We start from the raw sequence: 19,714 nt of genomic DNA, 5'->3' as shown, positions 1-19,714 counted from the left end.
TATATATATATATATATATATATATATATATATATATACACTGTATATATCATAGGAAAATAAAAAGCTCAGAGGAAAAGGCATACATTGACTACAACATAATCAGTTATTAACATTTCATTGGTTTTCTTTAGTTTTTGCATGTTCATAATTTCTTTATATTACAGCCTGGCCAAAAATTGTCTGCACAATTTGTCAGGTTTAATTGCGTTATAACAAATAAAACAATTGACTCCAAGCACAACTATGTAAATGAGCAAACCTTTAATCATATTTAATTAAAGGGTGAAGATGCTAAGGCCAGACATCATCACTTTTGGCCACTACTGTGTGTGGGTGTATGTATGTATATATATATAGACACAGATATAATGATATACCTCAATCACATACAATAGTATCTAATGCTAAAAAGGTGGTAGTAATAATTTCACTCACATTTCTCGTAAGTTGTTTTGTCTCTTCATTCCCTTGTGGACACATCTATACAAATCCCAAACAATGGTAGGAATCCGGTTTCATTTATCCATGACTGACCAGAGAATTTCAGCACACCCTCGCAAATGCTTTGTTCTGAGAGGCCGGCGCTTCACCACACTACACTGCAGGGATTCATTTGCTTTTCTGATTTATAAATTAAATTGTTCAGCTTGCTTCTCTTGAGGGTCTAGATCTCTAACGGGTGAACAACATCAAACTATCTATCAGCTCAAGCAGTGGTTACTGTAGATGTCTCCTAAATCACACCAGTTTTAGCTCTTGGAGATTTCTCAAACGAGTTAAATCAGGTGTTTGTGCAGCGTTGGACACCACTGAGCTAAACTGCCCACTGATTCTCACTTCATTCACACATACAATGCTGGTTTTTTTCTAACAATTTTATTTTCATAAAAGATGTAAAATTGAAAGCAAAAAAAAAAAAAAACCTAAATAAATTAAGTGGATCTAATAAATACAGTATGGTAAAAAAAAAAAAAGTAAGAGGCTATTGTCTTACAGTACTGACTACCATGATAGTGCATCAAAGAGAAGAAATTCTACGTTACAAAAACAGGAAAACGACAAATGGAAATGTTTCATGTACAGCTATTACAAGGTCTTAAACATAAAATAAACCAATTCTATTTTACATGAATTATTTACAGTTGCAGCTGGGAACTTTCCATATAGGCTAAAAAATTTGTTTCTTTGAATATACAAAACAACACACATCATTGATTTCAGTGGGACACTTTCATGTGAACATGCATGTGATCTGCAAAAGACACACTCGTGAACAAAATGTCAAAAACAGACACACAAGATGATTTCATATGGAATGCTGGATGCTGGTGTTAGAACACAAAGAAATTCATTTTTAAATCTGTTGTATCTCTGACCAATTGGCCAAATATCACATGCACACACTCAAACTCCACTCAAAGTAAAAAAAAAAAAAAAAAAACTCATTTACATGAATTTGATGTCTAAGAAGCCATAAAAAAATAGGTAGGGTTTTCACCAACAAACAAAAAGTCAGAAAATCAGGCATATTCTGAAGTGTTTAAAAACAGCTGATTATTATGTTCACAAATGTTCAGTGTATCAACAAACACTTATGGCTGAATCATCAAGGGTGAACATTCTAGGTGTAAAACAAATTAAAAAAGAAAGAAGACAAAAGTCTAAAAAACTTGACAAGGCACATTGGAGCCAGACACACTGTTTTACACAGCATGATCAATGGTGTCATCTCCAGCTCAGTGAGCAGAGGAGCGGTCAGTGCACTCCAATCAGTGCATTTTGGTCTCTCTCCGTGTTTCCCAACTTTTCCCTCAGCTGGAGGGAGTCGACTGTGCAAAACGCATTTCAACTACTGCCGTCTAAACGTTTCCTGACGTGCGACTGAACTGGGACATTCTGAATGTGAGATATAGCAGTATTTATGGGAGTATATGCTGTATTCTATGATCAACATTGACTTGTGCTGATGCTAATACTTTCAGTATAGAGTACATCTCTGTGCATTATAAAGTGACCGTCTTTATATTAAGAAAGTTGGGTAGGTGTGATATTTGGTGACATGTAACATAATGAAACGATTTAAAAAATGTTCAGGTTCTCTCGACCTGGAGTGATTCTACTATATATACTATATAACTATTTGCATTCCTGGAGAAACCAAGTGAATATGTTACAAAAATATAAATACATTTAAAAGATGTGATGCATCTTAAAAGCGAGAACAGAAGAAATAATTAAATGAATATAGGGATAAAATACCCTGTAATGTGTAAAAAAAAAGAAGCTTGCTATGCAAAAGAGTTTTAATATCAAATTTACATGATGTCACATTGTTTCAATTGTGACATTATCGATAAAACGTAACTAAAAAAGAACCCTAGAATATTTGTTTTTTTTATTTTCGGGGTTAAATAAAAAGAAATGAAATATAATTAATATATATATATATATATATATATATATATATATATATATATACACACACACACACACATATATATACATTTATATATATGTATGTATATCTATTTAAATAGTCAAAACTATTTAACATGCAAAATATATATAAATATATTTAATCCTATTATTTAAAAGGTTTTTGTTTTTTTGCATGTTAAATTGTTTCGACTGCTAGCCAAGGCCAAGCTGACGACGATAACTCTGGTTTATCAAAGCCACAAGACTTTCATAATAGTGATACAGTAACATGGAATACAGTATTAAATCGTCAGTCGCCGTGCAGAAGTCACATCTGGCCTGTTGATTTGGGACATCAACAGCGTAGAGTCTAGCTCGGGAATGACCAGGTGACCTCATAGCACAGCAGAAGTAACAGTTAAGATAGTTTTAAAAAAACATGAAACCTAGTAAAAGAAGCCAGAACAGTCCGACGCAAATATGACACCTCAAACCTGTCTTAAAACGATCATCTTTCTGATAAGATGCTACCCCCATGTGTCACGATTATCGGGGAGTGCGGGGACTAAGAGGTGAGTGCAGCCGTGGGAAGGGGGAAATGTTTGATTGACAGCCCGGTGACCCCCTCTCTCCTCAGTAGTTGTGTGCAGCGGGGTCAGAGGAGGGCTTTAAAGCTGAGAGTCGGCCCCCAGCCTGTCGAACTCTTCAGACGTGTTCTTCTCAGCAGCCGACGCTGCCTGGCGGAAACCGGCCGAGATTTCATCGAACGTCCGGCCCTTGGTCTCTGGGACTTTGAAGAAGGTGAAGACGAAGAAGCCAAGTAGAAATATGGTGAAGATGATAAACACGTACGGCCCACAGAGCTCCTGTTAAAGTAGAAGACGAAGAGAGAGAAAAGTCAGCCAAACCAGCCCAAATAAATGTGCCAGTATACTTCTGTTAATTCCCACGGGCCTCTCACCTCGACATACTGAAAGCACATGCCCACGATAAAGTTTGCGGTCCAGTTGCAGAATCCAGCGACAGCAAAAGCCGAGGGTCTTGGGCCTTGACTGAACAGTTCAGCCACAATGAACCATGGGATGGGGCCGGGTCCAATCTCAAAGAAGGCCACAAACCCAAAGATAGCCACGATGCTTATGTACGACATCCAGGGAACCTTTTCCTGTTAAGAGAGATGGGCAACAAAGCCAACAGATCAAATATACTGTAAACCTTTGGACCACACAGATGACTCTATAAATGATTAATAACTCTGAAACTGACATTTATGTAAATATGTATTATGTGCATACCAGCAAGGCAAGAGCAATGGTCATCAATACAGCAGATCCAGCCATTCCCAGCAGTCCCAAGAGGTGCAGGGACCTGCGGCCCGCTCGCTCCACCACAAACAGCTGCGTAAGGATAACAAATCATATTAGTATATTGTGTCATTTTATATTGTATACACAATATACAGTTTGGTCATTTTAAGATTAACAGCATCAGCAAATAACAATTAAAAGAAGAGTTGAAGAGTGAATTTTAAGGACATAAATTAGTGTAATAAGTAAAATAAACTATTTCATAAAACAATATCATAATATCAGAAGGTATTTTATATAGTATATTTAAATATAAATGTAATAAATATCTAAAATAATCATGCAAAATTTCTGATCCACTTTGTGCATGAGTGAATTATGACAAAATATGTCAAATTATTATAAATAATAATGATACTCATATATAATTCTTAATTATTATTGATTATAAATATAGTATATATAATTCATGTATTGATTCTTTTATTTTATATATTTACATAAACAATATATATATATCATTTATTACTGATTAAATATATAACATAATCATTACATTAATATTTATATATATAAATAGTATTTTTTAAATATACATTTTAAAATGTATTTAAAAAAAAAAATGCATAACAAAAAGATCCTATTACAGTAACAGCAATGATTCTGTTGATCATGCTCATGTCTGTGTACTAATGATACTCACCGACACTACGGTGAAAGCCGTGTTGACGACTCCCGCTCCGATAGTAGCATACACCGGCTGCTCCACACCTGCCTTCTCAAAGATCTTTGTAGAGTAGTAGAACACCTACACAACAACATTACCACAAATTAGACGTGGGTTTCCATTAAGATTAGGTCGTCTTCATTGACCTAGTAAGTGTGAGTGCACACAGGTACTCACAGCATTGATTCCAGACAGCTGCTGGGACAGCTGCAACATGATGCATATAATCATGGGCTGTCGGTAGAGAGGAGAGCGGAACAGTTCAGGAATGGTCACTTTCTTCTCTCTCATCATCTTTCTGCTCTCCTCCTTCATCTCCTGCATGTCTGCGCCCACATCTGTTGTCCCGCGCAGCTTTTTAAGCACTAAATGCACATCAAAACATTAGTTTACACTAATGCAAGCACTCTGCTGTATCCTATGTTGGATACATGTGGATGTGTAGGTGATGTGGGTCCATGCTCACCTGTTTTGGCTTTGTTTTCCTCGTTGCGGATGATGAGGAGAAATCGAGGGCTCTCGGGGCAGATGGGCAGTAAACAGCACTGCAGCAGGGCTGGGATGAAGGTAAAGCCCAGGAGGAACGGCCACATGGTGTCGTTACCCATAATAACATCCATACCAAAGATCTACGATACACAAAACAGAACATAAATAGAGAAAAACAAATCAAAATGCTAACTGAAATGGCAGAAATGTCCATGTCAGATTTATTTAGATGTCCAAAATGTGTACCTGTGCCATGAGGATGCCAATAACAATGCCCAGCTGATGGAGGGTGCCAAGGGCTCCTCTGAGGGCTGTGGGAGCCACCTCGCCCACGTACATGGGCACAAAGCCTGTGGACAGACCAGAGTAAAGGCCCACCACGAACCGTCCAATAATGAGCATCTCCCAGGACGCAGCCATCTTAGAGAAGCCCATGAGTGCTGCAGCGACGAAAGCCAGGACATTAGCCATGAGCATGGAGTTCCTCCTGAAATTAGAAAAATAGAGTTTTATCATCAAACATTTAATCATCCAATAACCATCAGAAAGCATGACTGAATGGTTCAGGCTGTAAACGAGGCCTTAAATAATGTAAAAGTGCCATAAATAATTGTAACAGTACTTCACCTTCCAAAGCGGTTGACAAACAGCCCAACGGAGAAGGATCCAACAATGCCGCCGACAGAGAAGATGGCCACAGACAGAGACCAGAGCGTAGTCATGGTTGTTTTAGGGATGACCTCCGCATATCGGGCTGACCACGTCTCATTGTAGAACTTCTCAATGACCTAAAACACAAATATAGACAATTATCATTCAAACTGTGATACGTTGAAATTTACAGAAATATTACATATTAGGTCTGAATATATTTGATTATTATTATTCTGATAATGTAGTTCAGCACATTTTATAAAAAAAATTCTAAGAATAAAAACATCAAAATTAAAATCATAATTAAAATTGTATGCGTTAAATAATTTTAAATGTGTTTGACACAATGATTAATACAGCAACATTATCTAATATCACCAATCTGCTCTGTGTGCTTGAGATTTATGTTCTCATGAGCAATTCTGTCCAGTAGGGGTCTCGCTGCACAGCTCAGTATTAGGTAACATGATTTTGTGATGGAAAGTGAGACACACAGTGGAGTCAGGTTTCTGTGTTTGTTGATAAACAGAAACTGTCTGCAGCTAACCCTTATAAAGCACTGGTGGCTTTAAGAGGAATGTCACCCAATGACATGCAGCATATAAAAAAAAAAAAGAAAAAAGTTTGATCTGTATCTGTTGATGTATTAAGGTCAGCAAGCCAGTTCTACAACTACTTCCTGTCTGTCTTCTCTCGCCATCAGCTGTCTGACACTTTAGGCATGCAGAAAGCCCCTCAGTGCATTCATCAGCTAAATATCAGGCATGGTTAAATTCATGTGCCTCATGGCTTAACCCCTCATTATACAAACCTGTAACACAACACTGTGGTGTTTTTAATAGAACCACTGTGAGCTAAAGGAGTGATACTAGTTATTGGTTATATTCACCGTGCAACCAGTTGACTGGTTTCTAACAAACCTATTTTTTATGCTAAATGTAATCTTATTTGCACCTGAGGAGCTAAATTGCTTACAAAAAACTCAAAAGACAATAACCTTTATAAACTGTTTAGTAAAAGTAAAAGATGACCACAGCTGTCATGACAAATGAAAGTCAAATGGGTTTGAAAAGAAATGAGGGTGAGTAAATGATGACAGTTTTTATTTAATCAGATTGGCTACTCCTTTAAAACTCTTTAAAAAATTCCAGCTGGTCACAAATAATACAGTCCATTCATAGGACTGGACGAGTTTCAGGATAGATAGTGCATAGTGACACAATATAGTTTTGGTGATTTGTGCAGTGTCAATAAAGAAGGCCTGCAGACAAGGAGCCCTTGAGGTAATCTTATCGAAATGATTATTTATAGAGAGGGTCTGCGTCAGACCCACACCCCCACACGTTAGTCCTATTTTGGCCTTTCACGCACTAAAACTATTGTTACAACTGTCAGCTACACAAAGAGTGAAAGCAAACATGCCATTCATTACCAGAGGCCGGTGTGTACAGTCTGTTGGTATTTCAGTAGTTAAAACAATAACAATTGGCAGATAAATGGACAATGTTAAAATCGTATTCTATTTTGTCTAAATTAAAAAAAAATAAAAAATTGTATAATTTTTTTAAATCCTAAATTTTATTAAATGCTAAATTTAAATTCCACAAGTGTGTGCATCACAACATTATAATGAATAATATTGTGAAAAATGGTTTCCATTTTGAGACTCGTTAAAGATGTTTTTCAGTGTTTTTAAATATGGATGCCGACACATCCATAATTGACCAATACCAATAATAATTTTTAAAAAATGCTAATATTGGCTGAAAACCAATATATACAGTAGATATATAGATCACCATATAGATATTAAATATTAAGCTGTGCGAAAAATATGAAATGTTTCTTTAGCACGAAATAAGCAGATTATAATGCTAAATAATCGGTAATGATGCTGAAAATTCAGCTTTGCATCACAGGAAAAAAATACATTTGAAAATAATTTAAAATAGAAAACTTGAAAAAAAGTTTTTAAATTGTAATAATATTTCATAATATAGCTGTTTTTATTGTGTTTTTGATAAAATAAACGCAGCCTTGGTGAGCATGAGAAACAATCTTTGAAAAACATAACATTTTAAAGAAACCCCAAACGTTTGAACGGAAGTGTGTGGGTTTTTTTGTGTGTGTGTGTGTGTGTGTGTGTGTGTGTGTGTGTGTGTGTGTGTGTGTGTGTGTGTGTGTGTGCGTGTGACACAGTTGCAAACAAATCAAATTCTGCTCTGGTTTCTCTAATGCCGGGGACACACTTAACGACTAGCTAAAAAATTGTAAGACTGAACTGAACACACTTACAGACTGTTTCCAACAACTGGAGCAGATTTTAAACACTGACTGTGAACACCGACTGAATGCAACTGTCTCTGACTCAGCGCGTTTGGACATGATCAGTCATAAGTATCAAATTACATTCATAATCGGCCTTCCAGTCAAGTGTGTCCCCGGCTTAAATGACAATATAGAATCTATAAACTGTGTATAATGTCTGAAAGACAGAAAAGCTCCATTCACTTCACATAAGCAAAGCCAGGCCCCTAGTTCAACATGCACGTCTGAACAAGTTGTGCTATGTGTGAGATGACCTTCACCCTGTACCAGAACAGAGAATATATTTAATATTCATTTGAGAGGCAAAAGCTTATCATTTAACAGATGCAAATTGCCTAATAATATGTAGATGAAAGGCAAAACGTCCCAGAGGAGCTGTATAGAGTAACTCCAGGTTTAACAGGCAGCATTTGGGTTGCGTTGGCATGAGTGTGTATGTGTGTGTGTGTGTGTGTCTACTGACAGACAGGGATTTGGAGACAGCTGCAGCAGTATATAATAAATAAGTGAGGGGGTAGCGTTCCGATAAAGTCAAAGTACAAGGACATGGTATGTTGGGGTGAACAGTAAAGAGTTTGTCACTCAGATTTTGTGTGTGTGGGAGCATGTACTTGTCACTCACATTTTGCGGGGCATTGATTACACCCGTGTTGTAGCCGAACTGAAGTGAGCCGATCACAGCCGTCCCCACAGCCAGCATCAGCGGCAAGGTCAGTCCCTGCTGAGGGAAGCATAAAAAAAGAAGAAGAGTGAGTCATTTATTGATACACAATGAATTGTTTTGAAACACCATCTCATTGTCCAATGGAGCTCTATTACCCTCAGGCCAAAAGCAATGATTGGCCAGACCTGACTGTATTAAACAGAACTATTCTCAGAGGTGTGGTAACCTATTGTTTGACATTCTGATAATTGTCATGGTAGTTGAAAACTCGTTTTAATTCTGTCCTTCCTCAAAAATGAAACAGTACCACAGCTCCACATTTTAGCCAACCAGCGCTAATCGCTTAGTTTATGAGGGCCTTTGGTCTGAAAGGTTAAAAGACAAGAACAATCCAAACATATTTATAGATCATCTTCGGTTTTCCCAAAAGGATTCTATTGTTTAAATATCCAGTATCCCCCCCCCCTCCACCCCACCCCCTTCCTGGTGGGGCATTAAAGATTCGTGTTGCACAAAATGACAAGAATTTAATTTCCTTCTCTTTCAATACAATAGAAAGTATTCTCTCACACAGAGATGATTTCCTGAAAGGTTTAGTTTATTTTTCTGCAGATTTATGAGATATATTTCAATATCTCTCAGGGAAGTTCTCAGAGTAAAAATCACTTTCCTCATTCCAAAGAAACAGAAAAAAAAGTTGAAGTATGTTTGTTTTCAGACTGTCTGGTTTGAAAATGACTGGACAAAAATGTGATGAAATCTGTCTGCAACACGCAAAGCCTTGAAGGTGAAAAGGGAACTGAAAACTCATTCAGTTGGTATATTGTGCTAATATTGCTGTAATGCAATGTAACATTCAGCACTCAAGTTTGGGTGAAATGATTTCTGAGTGAGGCTGTGCCTCCTGACCTGAGAAACTGGTCCTGTGGAAGATTTCTAGTGGTTTAATCAGCACCTAGCCTATAAAGAAAGGGTTTGTGTAAACCCTCTTCTCCAGTGAAGGCAGCATCATCATTGTTTGGGTTCCTGTTATTTTAGGAACTCACTGGATTGGATTTTTTACACAGAGAGGATCTGGGATGGACATTTTCTTTCACATGGTTACCCATCCACAAGACACAGGCAGCTTTAAAACCGGTTCAGCTCAGCTAAACTAAAGCACATTGTTTAGTTCACTGTTTACAGAGTCACTTGACGACTAAATCAAGCCTTTTGACAGCTTAACAAATATGAATATCCGATGACGAACTTAAGCACAAATTGTGCCATTGCATCACTGTCTGGTACATACATAAATTATACAGAGCATCAAGCACTCATTAAAATAAAGTTCACTCAAAACTTTTCTGGGACAGCAGCAACAGTTTGTACACTTTTTTTTTCCTTTTAGGGAATCAACCCACAAAATAATTAGTTAAGAGTTGTATCTAAATAATGAGATGGGATAAAATACAGTATTTATTTCTGAAAAAGATCTTGTTGATAAGCTAAACGCTAAAAAGTAGCTTTAAATGTCAAGCTGTTCTGCATTTAGCAAGCTTGATGAGACTGTAAACAGATCTCCATTCTGAACATTTTTCAGAGCTTGCATTCGTCCTTTATAAACAGACAGTCAGCGATGGAAAATATACCAGTTTTGGATATGTGCACTCCTTTCATTTGCACACACATGCGTACACCCCTCTGCCCATGACTAAGAGCTTAAAAGGGGCGGGAAATGGACACACCTTCCCTCCATGTTGGTGTAGAGGCTGCAGTTCATTGGGTTCAAGACTTTGTTGTTTAACCAGCCTCGAAACAGGAAGCCAAACACACACAAACACAAAACCTCTAGGAGGCACTTAAGCATTCATTCGGTAGTGAAAAAATGTGCAATATCCGATCAAACTCGCAAACAGGTCCACACAAATGAAAAGGCAATAAAGAGAATCCTCAGCTAAGTCGTCTTCCCTAAGAAGTTAACTATATCCTTCCTGCTGCTAAAACATCAATGCTGATAGCAAACACTGCTCAGAACAGACACAGCAGAGAGCTAGTATCTCTTTAAGAAAGATGAACCTTCAAAATATGGAGGATTTGACTTAAGTCTTACTCGAGGGGAGGGTGTAGGTTTGGCTATGAAACATTCCTCTTCAGATTCCGGCCTAGTTACACACTGCATACATGTAACTACATAAACTCTATTCAAACAGATATATAACGTAGGCCTGGCACTATCCATGAAGTTTAGTGTGTGAGTGACAATTTCTTAATGGTTACATATTTTTTTTTGCTTCATCATCCTGAATCTACACTGCTCACAACTTAAACAGTCACGCCCTTCTGCTGATATCACACGCTGACAGTTGAGTTGGACACATATTTTGGCTCAGTGCTTATTTCATTGTGTCAGCGTACTGGTTTACATTAAGTAAATTTTTTAGCTGCTTGAATAAGAATAAAAAGGACTTTTCTAAATGTCATCATTACATCCACAGTATAGGCAAAAACACTTGATGACTTCCTGTAAAAAAATGCAAAAACAAATGCCCCAGTAACACAGGCAACTGGACGCCAGCTCTGTTGGAGCAACCAAATTAACATGCAAATAAACCTCACTATTCATGGCAAAGCTCAGAGGCTTTTTATCCCTCTCAATTTTGGGCCCCTCAAGAGTTACAAAACAAACTTGAGCTGATCTTTACATTGCTTAAGACATTAAAAAGCCTTTTGATTCTTTCAAAAATATTTGAAAATATTTTTCCATATTTTTCCGTAACAAAACTTTCATAACAGGGATGATTGGTTCCCTTTAGAAGAAAACAGTTTGAAATCTGTCGGTTTATTGGTCATCACATTATTTTTTTTCTGCTAAATATTATGTCTTGATTCATAAATCTGTTTAAATGAAAAAAAAAAAAAAAAAAAAAAAAAAAATCATTTTTAAGGCCATTTGTGTGTGTGTGTGAGTGAGAGAGAGAGAGAGAGAGAGAGAGAGAGAGAGAGAAGATGGAAGTGCCTTATTTTTGTATGTATGTGTAAGTGTTTATAATATATATTACAACTTTGAAAAAATATATATTTTTCTAAAAACACAACAAAGTCCCATTCCCACCCATTCTCAGTCTTTGCGGATGTATGCATGTCTTAATTATCAGTCACCCAGGCTCAATACACATCATAAACTAGGTGCAATAACAATTAAACTAAAGATTATCACTTTAACAACAACGCTACTGAAAGTTTACTTACAGCCTCAGTAACGTTAAGATCTGCATCCTTTTGTTTGCAAACAAACAAAAAATATATCTTGTAGCACTTTTTGCTCAGTGGTGATCAAATCTAAAGGCGCAAGGTAACACTTTATTTTAAGGTGACATAGTTATATGTTACTACACTACACATAATACAGCAATAACAGTTAATTATGCATAATTTCAAGTCTAAAGTAAGTAAATGTAGTTAATTAATGTTACTCAGTACTTATTTAAGAAGCAAGTACAATGTAACTACATCACCTTGAAATAAAGTGTAACCAAAAAAATCATATTTCATACAATATGATAAAGAGTACTGTGACGTACTAAAATACTGGCTCATCAGGAAGAGAACACAATATCGTACGTACTCAGAAAACTGCAGTGCGAATGACATTGAACAAACCTGTTCTTAGAAAGTACACTGAACAGAGCACAGCATGACATTCTGCCAGAAACGCATTTATAGCAACTGAGAATATTACTTATTAGATTCCACTAGCCAATTCAATGAACATCAAGAATTTGTACATGACACTAAAATGCTTTATTTGTTCTTCCAATTTGAGTTCACAAGAAACACGCTCAACTAGTTCACAACTTAAAGGACGGCTACTTATATACATCAGTTTAATCATATAACCTTGAGCCGGACTAATCATTTCCTGTGCTTGTACTGCACTTGCTGATTTTTCAATCAATTTATTCCTATTTATTTATTTAATGGGTAATTATTGCTAGGCTCTAATTCGAGACCTTGATATGTTGATATGAGATAATTTCGAACAAAATCAGGCCAAAAAGAAGTTCGTTTTGGGAGTTCGAAACAGCTTGCCAAAGCGAACTTTCCCCAAAAGTTCCATATGACTGGTAAACACCTTTGAACTACCATTGGTCTGTGGCACAGAGGCGTCAGATGTTCGCTAACAGTATAATCGCTGGCCACATATTTCAAACTTTGTTTTACCCCTAAATGAAGAACGAAAGAAAAACAAAAACCTCTGCTGCGAGTATATCGGGGCTTTTTTGGGGGGGGAATGTAATTGCACCAGATAACAAAATATCAAAACAAGTGGCATTTATTTGAAAGAATAAAATAATTATTTTAAAATATAAAACAATAAATATACTGTACAAAATAAAAGAAAACTTTCTGGTTTGCAAACTTGATGGGAACGGCACAAATTTCTCAAAAAAGGAAGGTTAGATCTGAGAAATGCAGCTTTTCTTTGTAGATGCCACTTAGGTTTGACATTCTGTTATCTAAAGCACTAACATTAAGATATTTTAGTTTGGTTAAGTGTCCAAAAACTTTTTGGATCCAATGAATGATGAATACAGGTCTGCAACATGAGGAAGAGAAGCTGTCTGGAGCTTACTCTGCAACAAAAACAAAAATCTCTCTCTTTCTGCCTCTCTCACTCTCTGTCTCGACTGGCACGTCCCCCTTTTCTTTTCAAGCAGCATCTATCTGCCAGCTTCTAGTTCAGTAAAGTCTGGAAGACACTCCACTAATGACATGGTTTAAGCCACTCACAACTCCACTGAATTGTTTTTAACAGACGTCAACATTTACAGTGCTAACAACAACGCTATCCTTTACCGGAACACAACCCTGCTAGGATTTAACTGCTTTATTACAAACAATATTATGTAACCTACAGTAAATGACCTCAAGTAAAAACTCTGCCCTCCCTTTCAAACGACTCGGATTAACAATTACAGCTCAGCACCGATTTGCCCCTTGATTTTTCATGGAAATAAATTACCTCAATGGCACTTGGAATTCCATCGTTCCATAATCCCTTAGAAATCCCTTTATTAGCGCCCATTAGGCTGAAATGACAGTAACAGCCTGACTTGAGAAGGCAAACTAGAATCAAGTCTTCTGACAGTTTGCTTTAGGTTTAATCCTTAATCAATTTCTCCAAATGTCTCTTTGCAAATTGAGAATTCCACTGAAAGCTTGTTAGTTCCACTTGATGAAGTACAGGTCAACTGTACACCTGCCCCCAATTACCTGATTTTGCGGCCGTTCTGGTGCTCAGCTGTAATTTTTCAACAGTTTGAACTGATTAGACAGAATAACATGTTTTCAGCCATGAACAAATTCTGAAAAATGGTGCCTTCACAGCCAGTATATGATGGTAAGACGTGGCATGTCTCAAATGAATAACTCAAATGCCTTTATCTGGTTTGTTTATCCTTCGCAGCCAATAATAATAATCCCACAAACTTGTGCGCGTGGTTCGGTGGAAGGAACAGTTAAAAGAACAAAATTCTCAGTTTTTCGTTTTATCTTTCCATCTCTACCAGGAAATAATCATTGTAGCATTAATATTTGCTTGGTAATGCCTAAAGCTCAAAAGAATTCATTGTAGATCATTAGACATGACACATGACTCTTTGGAAGTCTGTATGAAACCAGTTTCCTTAGGAGGTACCTTCATAAAAAAACAAAATGCTCACTTGGGAGTTGTTTTTTGGTTTTAAACAACCAAGGTATCAGAAGAACAACTAGGAGATATGAAAGAAAGCGAGAAAGATAGAATGACAAAGTTGTCCTCCTACGCAAATACTAAAACCTGACAGGTGAGTGACAGGTGTGGCAATGCAGCCTATTCATACAATACAAGCTGAAAAATGTCTGAGAATGTTTTATGGTCAGGCATAATATCTAAGGCCCTGCTTACACCTGCTATTAAGGTGCACAAAAGTGGACGACGCTAAATACAGGTGTAAATGGGGCCTAAAACTGTTTAACCCATTCCAGTGGTAGTCGAAAACACATTCGACCGGATTGCTTTTGTAGAGTAAACGCTCATGTGGTCAAAGTGTTTGAACAGCCACAAAAGACATCTATCTACTCTCCGCCTATGACCTAATGCGTAAACATCACGAGAAGCACGCAAGCCAGGGAATGTGTCTCCCACGTCTACTTGTGATCCGATCGACCAAAACGCATCTTAATACCAGGTGTAAACAAGGCCTAAAACCTTTCCGACACGCATACACTCTTCACACTGGTTTAATATCAGAAGCTGGTTTGGAATGAAAAACCCAAGCACGAGGGTTGTCTTAACAACCAACAATGTGCGTGTACGTTTCTCTGGTATTAGCAAGGCACACGACTGTGCACAGTGAATCAAGAGCGCTGTACAACACAGTCAAAACACTAGGCAGGGTGCTGAGAACGGGTCAAGAACACGACCTCTCTAGCAGGGTTATGTCGAGTGTTCCCTAGATAGAAGCCAGCTGCAGCTCTCCTCTCCATAGGGACAGCTCCATCGTTCCCAGCACGTCAACCACAAACTAAATTAAATGCAGCAAAACCATAATGCACAGCTGAATTTAATGTTAGACAGAGTATTGGCCAAAAACCCTTTATTTAAATATTATTCAAAATGTGTTAACAATTTTGTAATCATATTCCGTAGTTGTGCTTGGAGTAAATTGTTTTATTTGTGATAACGCAATGAAACGTGTTAAATTGTGCAGACATTTTTGGCCAGGCTGTCAAAACAAAAGAGAACCAACAAAATATTAATAACTGATTATTTTGTAGTCAATGTATGCGTTTTCCTGTGAGCTTTTTGTATTTCTATGCATTTTTTTTTTTTTTTGCATAGTAATATGAAAACTAGCTGTAGTTTTACTTACTTTACCAAATAATTTTGTCAGAAAGATAGATACCTTAAACAAGTTTAGTGTTTTTCCTTCATATTTAAAAAATATATATGCTAAAATCTTTTTCCTCATTTAATCGAACTTGTATATATATGACATAAAAAAACAAATATCATATCAACCACGCTACTTCTAGTATAAAGCCACTGAATTTCACATAAGCATTCATCTTAATATTTAATAACCTTACCTTATACTGTTTATTCATCAGTATTAGACATATTCTTACAATTTATGTGTATGTTAAGTAAAGTGAAACGGTAGCCTATATACTGTATACATAGAGGTTGTGTTGCAGCCTAATAACCACAGGAAAATGTGGGTCTCATGATCAAACCAGTTGAGAACAACTGTTCTAAAACATTCTGGTTGTTTTTATGGTCTGCTTCTTTCTTTTGTGATTAAAGAAAAAAAATAATCAACCAACAAGACCTTATAAGCCTCTAAGCTCAGGAAATCTGAAAGACACTTGATCTATCATGGGTGATCATGCATCTGTGGTTAGGTTAGCCATATACAACAGCCCACTAGTCACGTACTAGTCTCTAGCTCAGTATTAGTCACTAGTTTAAATAGTGCCAAAAATAAAACAGAGATGGAGTTTTCCAGTTAAAACATACTGATGAATTTTAAGGTTATTTTAAGGTAAACTCAGCCAATAGGATGCAGTCATATATACTTATTTATTTTCAGTAGCATTTACAATATCTATTTTTGTCTGGAGGTGACATTTGTTTATATATACATATACACATATATATATATATATATATATATATATATATATATATATATATATATGACATGTATTTTTTTTATAATTACCAAAATGTTTTCATAACTACAATCATTATGAAAACAAAATCTTTATTTTCATTCAAGAAAAAAAAACATATAATAGTATATTGCATTTATTTGTTCTGTGTAATAATGCTTTGGCAGTATTGTATTTAAACACATCATGCCAATAAAGTACTAAATTGGAAAAGACAAGACAAGACAAGACAAGACAAAAGAAAAGACAAGAAAAGAAAAGAAAAGAAAAGAAAAGAAAAGAAAAGAAAAGAAAAGAAAAGAAAAGAAAAGAAAAGAAAAGAAAAGAAAAGAGCTGGCCACCGATGGATTAAGTGGGCACGTACACCACGATTCTCTGGCTGTGTCTGAAAACCTAGTGCTACGCTTCCAACAAAGACAGCATTTTTGGGCATCACAGGCGCCACCAATGATACCTAAAGACGCTGTCTACATAGGCATCTTATTGTGCTTTAGAGACATAGCCAGCGAACGCGCAAATTATGTCCAAATGTGTTGTCTATGTAGGCAGCATACTCGGTTTCTGAATTGAAACACAGCCTCTCTCATTATACAAACGAGTTCCCGGCATTGCTGACACGATTAACACCTACCAGTTCATAGGAAACTGTAACACACTGATGTTAACTTATCACAGCTCAGCCAGCCATGTGACATCTCTCAACATGTGGTACGGGTTTATTTAGGTTTTTGTCACTAAACTAGTTTGTCAACTTTTCAGAGCTGGAGATGAAGGCTCGCGAAGCTTTGCGGCTAATGTTAATAACTGACCGACATTCAGAAAACTAAACGACATAAATACACACATAAATACCAATACTGACCAATAACATGTTCCACATACTGTTTTATTAAGTTGTATCTCTTATCTTAGTAATTTGACTGGGAAAAATAGTTTTTTAGTTACCTTTCCGCCCTCCATCACGTCTTGTCAAATGTTCGATGACGTTTCAACGCACGTTAACTCAGCTGAAACTTCGCCTCTTTTTCCTCAGAAGTCGACTTGTAAATAAATGTAACAATAAAAAAAGTTGTATAAATAAGAAAATAAATACAGCTTCGACAAGTATGATGTAGCTTCAGAGGGAGATCGAGTAGCTAAATGCCTTCAGATGCCTCTCACGAACTTCTTCTGACAACTCTCTCTTACTTAAGGTGTTTCTCCTCTTTTTTCGTATCTGGTCTACTTCTTGAAACCTAAAGTTATCGGCTCGACCCGGTGAGTCTGAGATGCTGTGCGGGTTCTTCTGGTTAATATGTATGACGCAACAATGTCGGGAGTCGGGTGGGCCGGACTGGGAATGTGACTCTGATTGGCTAATAGGAAATGACGAAACATAGTACATGAATGGGCAAAAGAGCGTTATAAAACTACACATCACCAGAAATCTTATCAAACAATGCTTTGACTCAGTCTTTCAAGATTAACCATGGCACATTTCTGTGGCGAGACGGTGATGAGCTATAAGTTTGGAGAAATGTAGTCAATGATTCTGCAAACTTTTTTTTTTATTCCTATTTTTACAAAAAAGTATCACATTTTCAAAACTCTGTTCACTAAGCTCAGTTTCAAACGATGCTTTCGTTATGGCTGTGTTTCTTTTCTTAATAACAAAATAATTATGTGACATAGCCTAATAAGAATATTTGGCAAATACACAGCAAAATAAACGTTCTTGAAAAGACAATTTAGTTGTGAGAGGTGCATACTGAAAATGCAGATAGTGAATTTCTGATTCTGAAAAAAAGATTCTTCAAGGGGAGTTTAAGGAAGTGTGTAAGAAGAAGAAAACAATCTGTTTGCATGCTCAAAATAGAAAGAACCCTTTCATGTCTTATTCCTTTGAAATCTAATGAAAACAATAGTATCTGGCGACAGAAAAGTCTGGGTAATCAGAGAGCAACAAGACACTTGTGAAATGCCAATTATAACTTTTTTTAATAGCTTACACTTTCTTATTCAAACTTACTTAATTTGTATTACATATTAGATTCTAAAGGTTAGTAAATAAACACAAATCGCCAGATCCACTCCACTCTCATAAGGTAATTTTGGGAGATGAGGACTCCCCTTTCCTTTAAAACCACTCTATTTAAAACAGAGCAAGTCTTGAAATATCATTCTTGTGTTGCAGAATCAAATGCAAAGACATCATGTCCTGCCAAGAGAGGAAACGGGTGTCCAGGTAACTGTGCGACATGAGTTACGTCAAAGTGCAGTACCAATGCCCATTCAGTGACCCTTTATACTAAATCAGTGATTACGCCACCAGATTTCAGCAAGCATTTGGAGAGAAGCTCAAAGAGCGATTGTGTCTCACTCCTACAGACAATTCCCTTCGGATCGTGGGAAAACAAGAGATGAGAGGGGGGTAATGCGTAACAACTCATTACAACACAGAGGTTTTCTTTGAGTTGGTGGGGAAGTATCTGCTTATCGCACAAACAAAATAATCAATCTGCAAGAGCAGGAAACAACGTCGCATTGGCAAAACTACACATGAATAAGAAAAAACTGACGTAAGTTATAAGTGTGCACCTTTTGTCACATTGTTAAATTCCTTTGATATTCTAAGAAAAACAAAAACAGACATTTATGAACAATCATGAATCAATCATGAATGTTTCAAACCTGGGAGACAGTTCCAGGATGTCCGTCACCTCAAGCCTTCAGAAGAGCGTAAAAGTGAATCAAGTAGGCCTACTGAAACAATACAATGCAGGAAAATACTCAAATTCAAGTTCAAATGAGAATAACTGTATTATATTAGTTTATGTACACTTTTATGGAAATATATATATATATGAGTAATCCCTCATTTTACTTTTTTTAAGGGAAAAGTAATTAAATTACAGTAATTAGATTACTTAGTTATTTCTGTATATATATATACAGACCAGTCAAAAATTTGGAAACATTACTATTTTTAATGTTTTTGAAAGAAGTCTCTAATGTTCATCAAGCATGCATTTATTTGATCAAAAATAAAAACAGTAATGTTGTGAAATATATTAATACAATTTAAAATAATGGTTTTCTATGTGAATATTCCAACAATCAGCATATTGGAATGATTTCTGAAGGATCATGTGACACTGAAGTATGTAATGGCTGAAGAAAATTCAGCTTTGCATCACAGAAATAAATGATAGAAAACCATTATTTTAAATTGTAATAACATTTCACAATATTCATGTTTTTTTTCTGCATTTTTTGATCAAATAAATGCAGGCTTGATGAGCATCCGAGACTATATACTACATATAGTATTGGGTGTGATTAATAACTAAAATAATGACTTAACCAGATCACTGACCAGGATGAACCCGTTTTTTTTGTTTATGTACAAAATATTATTTTATGATAATTCATTATTAAATTAATAAT

At 36.3% G+C, this 19,714-nt stretch overlaps 1 protein-coding gene across 1 annotated transcript; it reads right to left on the bottom strand.

Moving 5' to 3' along the window:
• Nucleotides 1-2,527: 2,527 nt before the first annotated feature.
• On the bottom strand, nt 2,528-17,555 carry slc2a1b (solute carrier family 2 member 1b). The gene is made up of 10 exons (XM_081380566.1): nt 17,234-17,555; nt 8,549-8,647; nt 5,572-5,732; nt 5,191-5,431; nt 4,922-5,084; nt 4,633-4,820; nt 4,432-4,536; nt 3,717-3,818; nt 3,383-3,586; nt 2,528-3,287 (listed from the first exon to the last, which is right to left on the bottom strand). Exons 1-10 carry the CDS (start codon nt 17,246-17,248, stop codon nt 3,090-3,092), a joined length of 1,476 nt encoding a protein of 491 aa, XP_081236692.1. The 5' UTR covers nt 17,249-17,555; the 3' UTR covers nt 2,528-3,089.
• Between the last annotated feature and the right edge of the window lie 2,159 nt (nt 17,556-19,714).

This window comes from Scardinius erythrophthalmus (assembly GCF_964197995.2).
Source record: "Scardinius erythrophthalmus genome assembly, chromosome: 12".
Lineage (NCBI taxonomy): Eukaryota > Metazoa > Chordata > Actinopteri > Cypriniformes > Leuciscidae > Scardinius > Scardinius erythrophthalmus.
The sequence above is the reverse complement of the archived record's forward strand: the minus strand, read 5'-3'. Positions and strand labels throughout refer to the sequence as shown.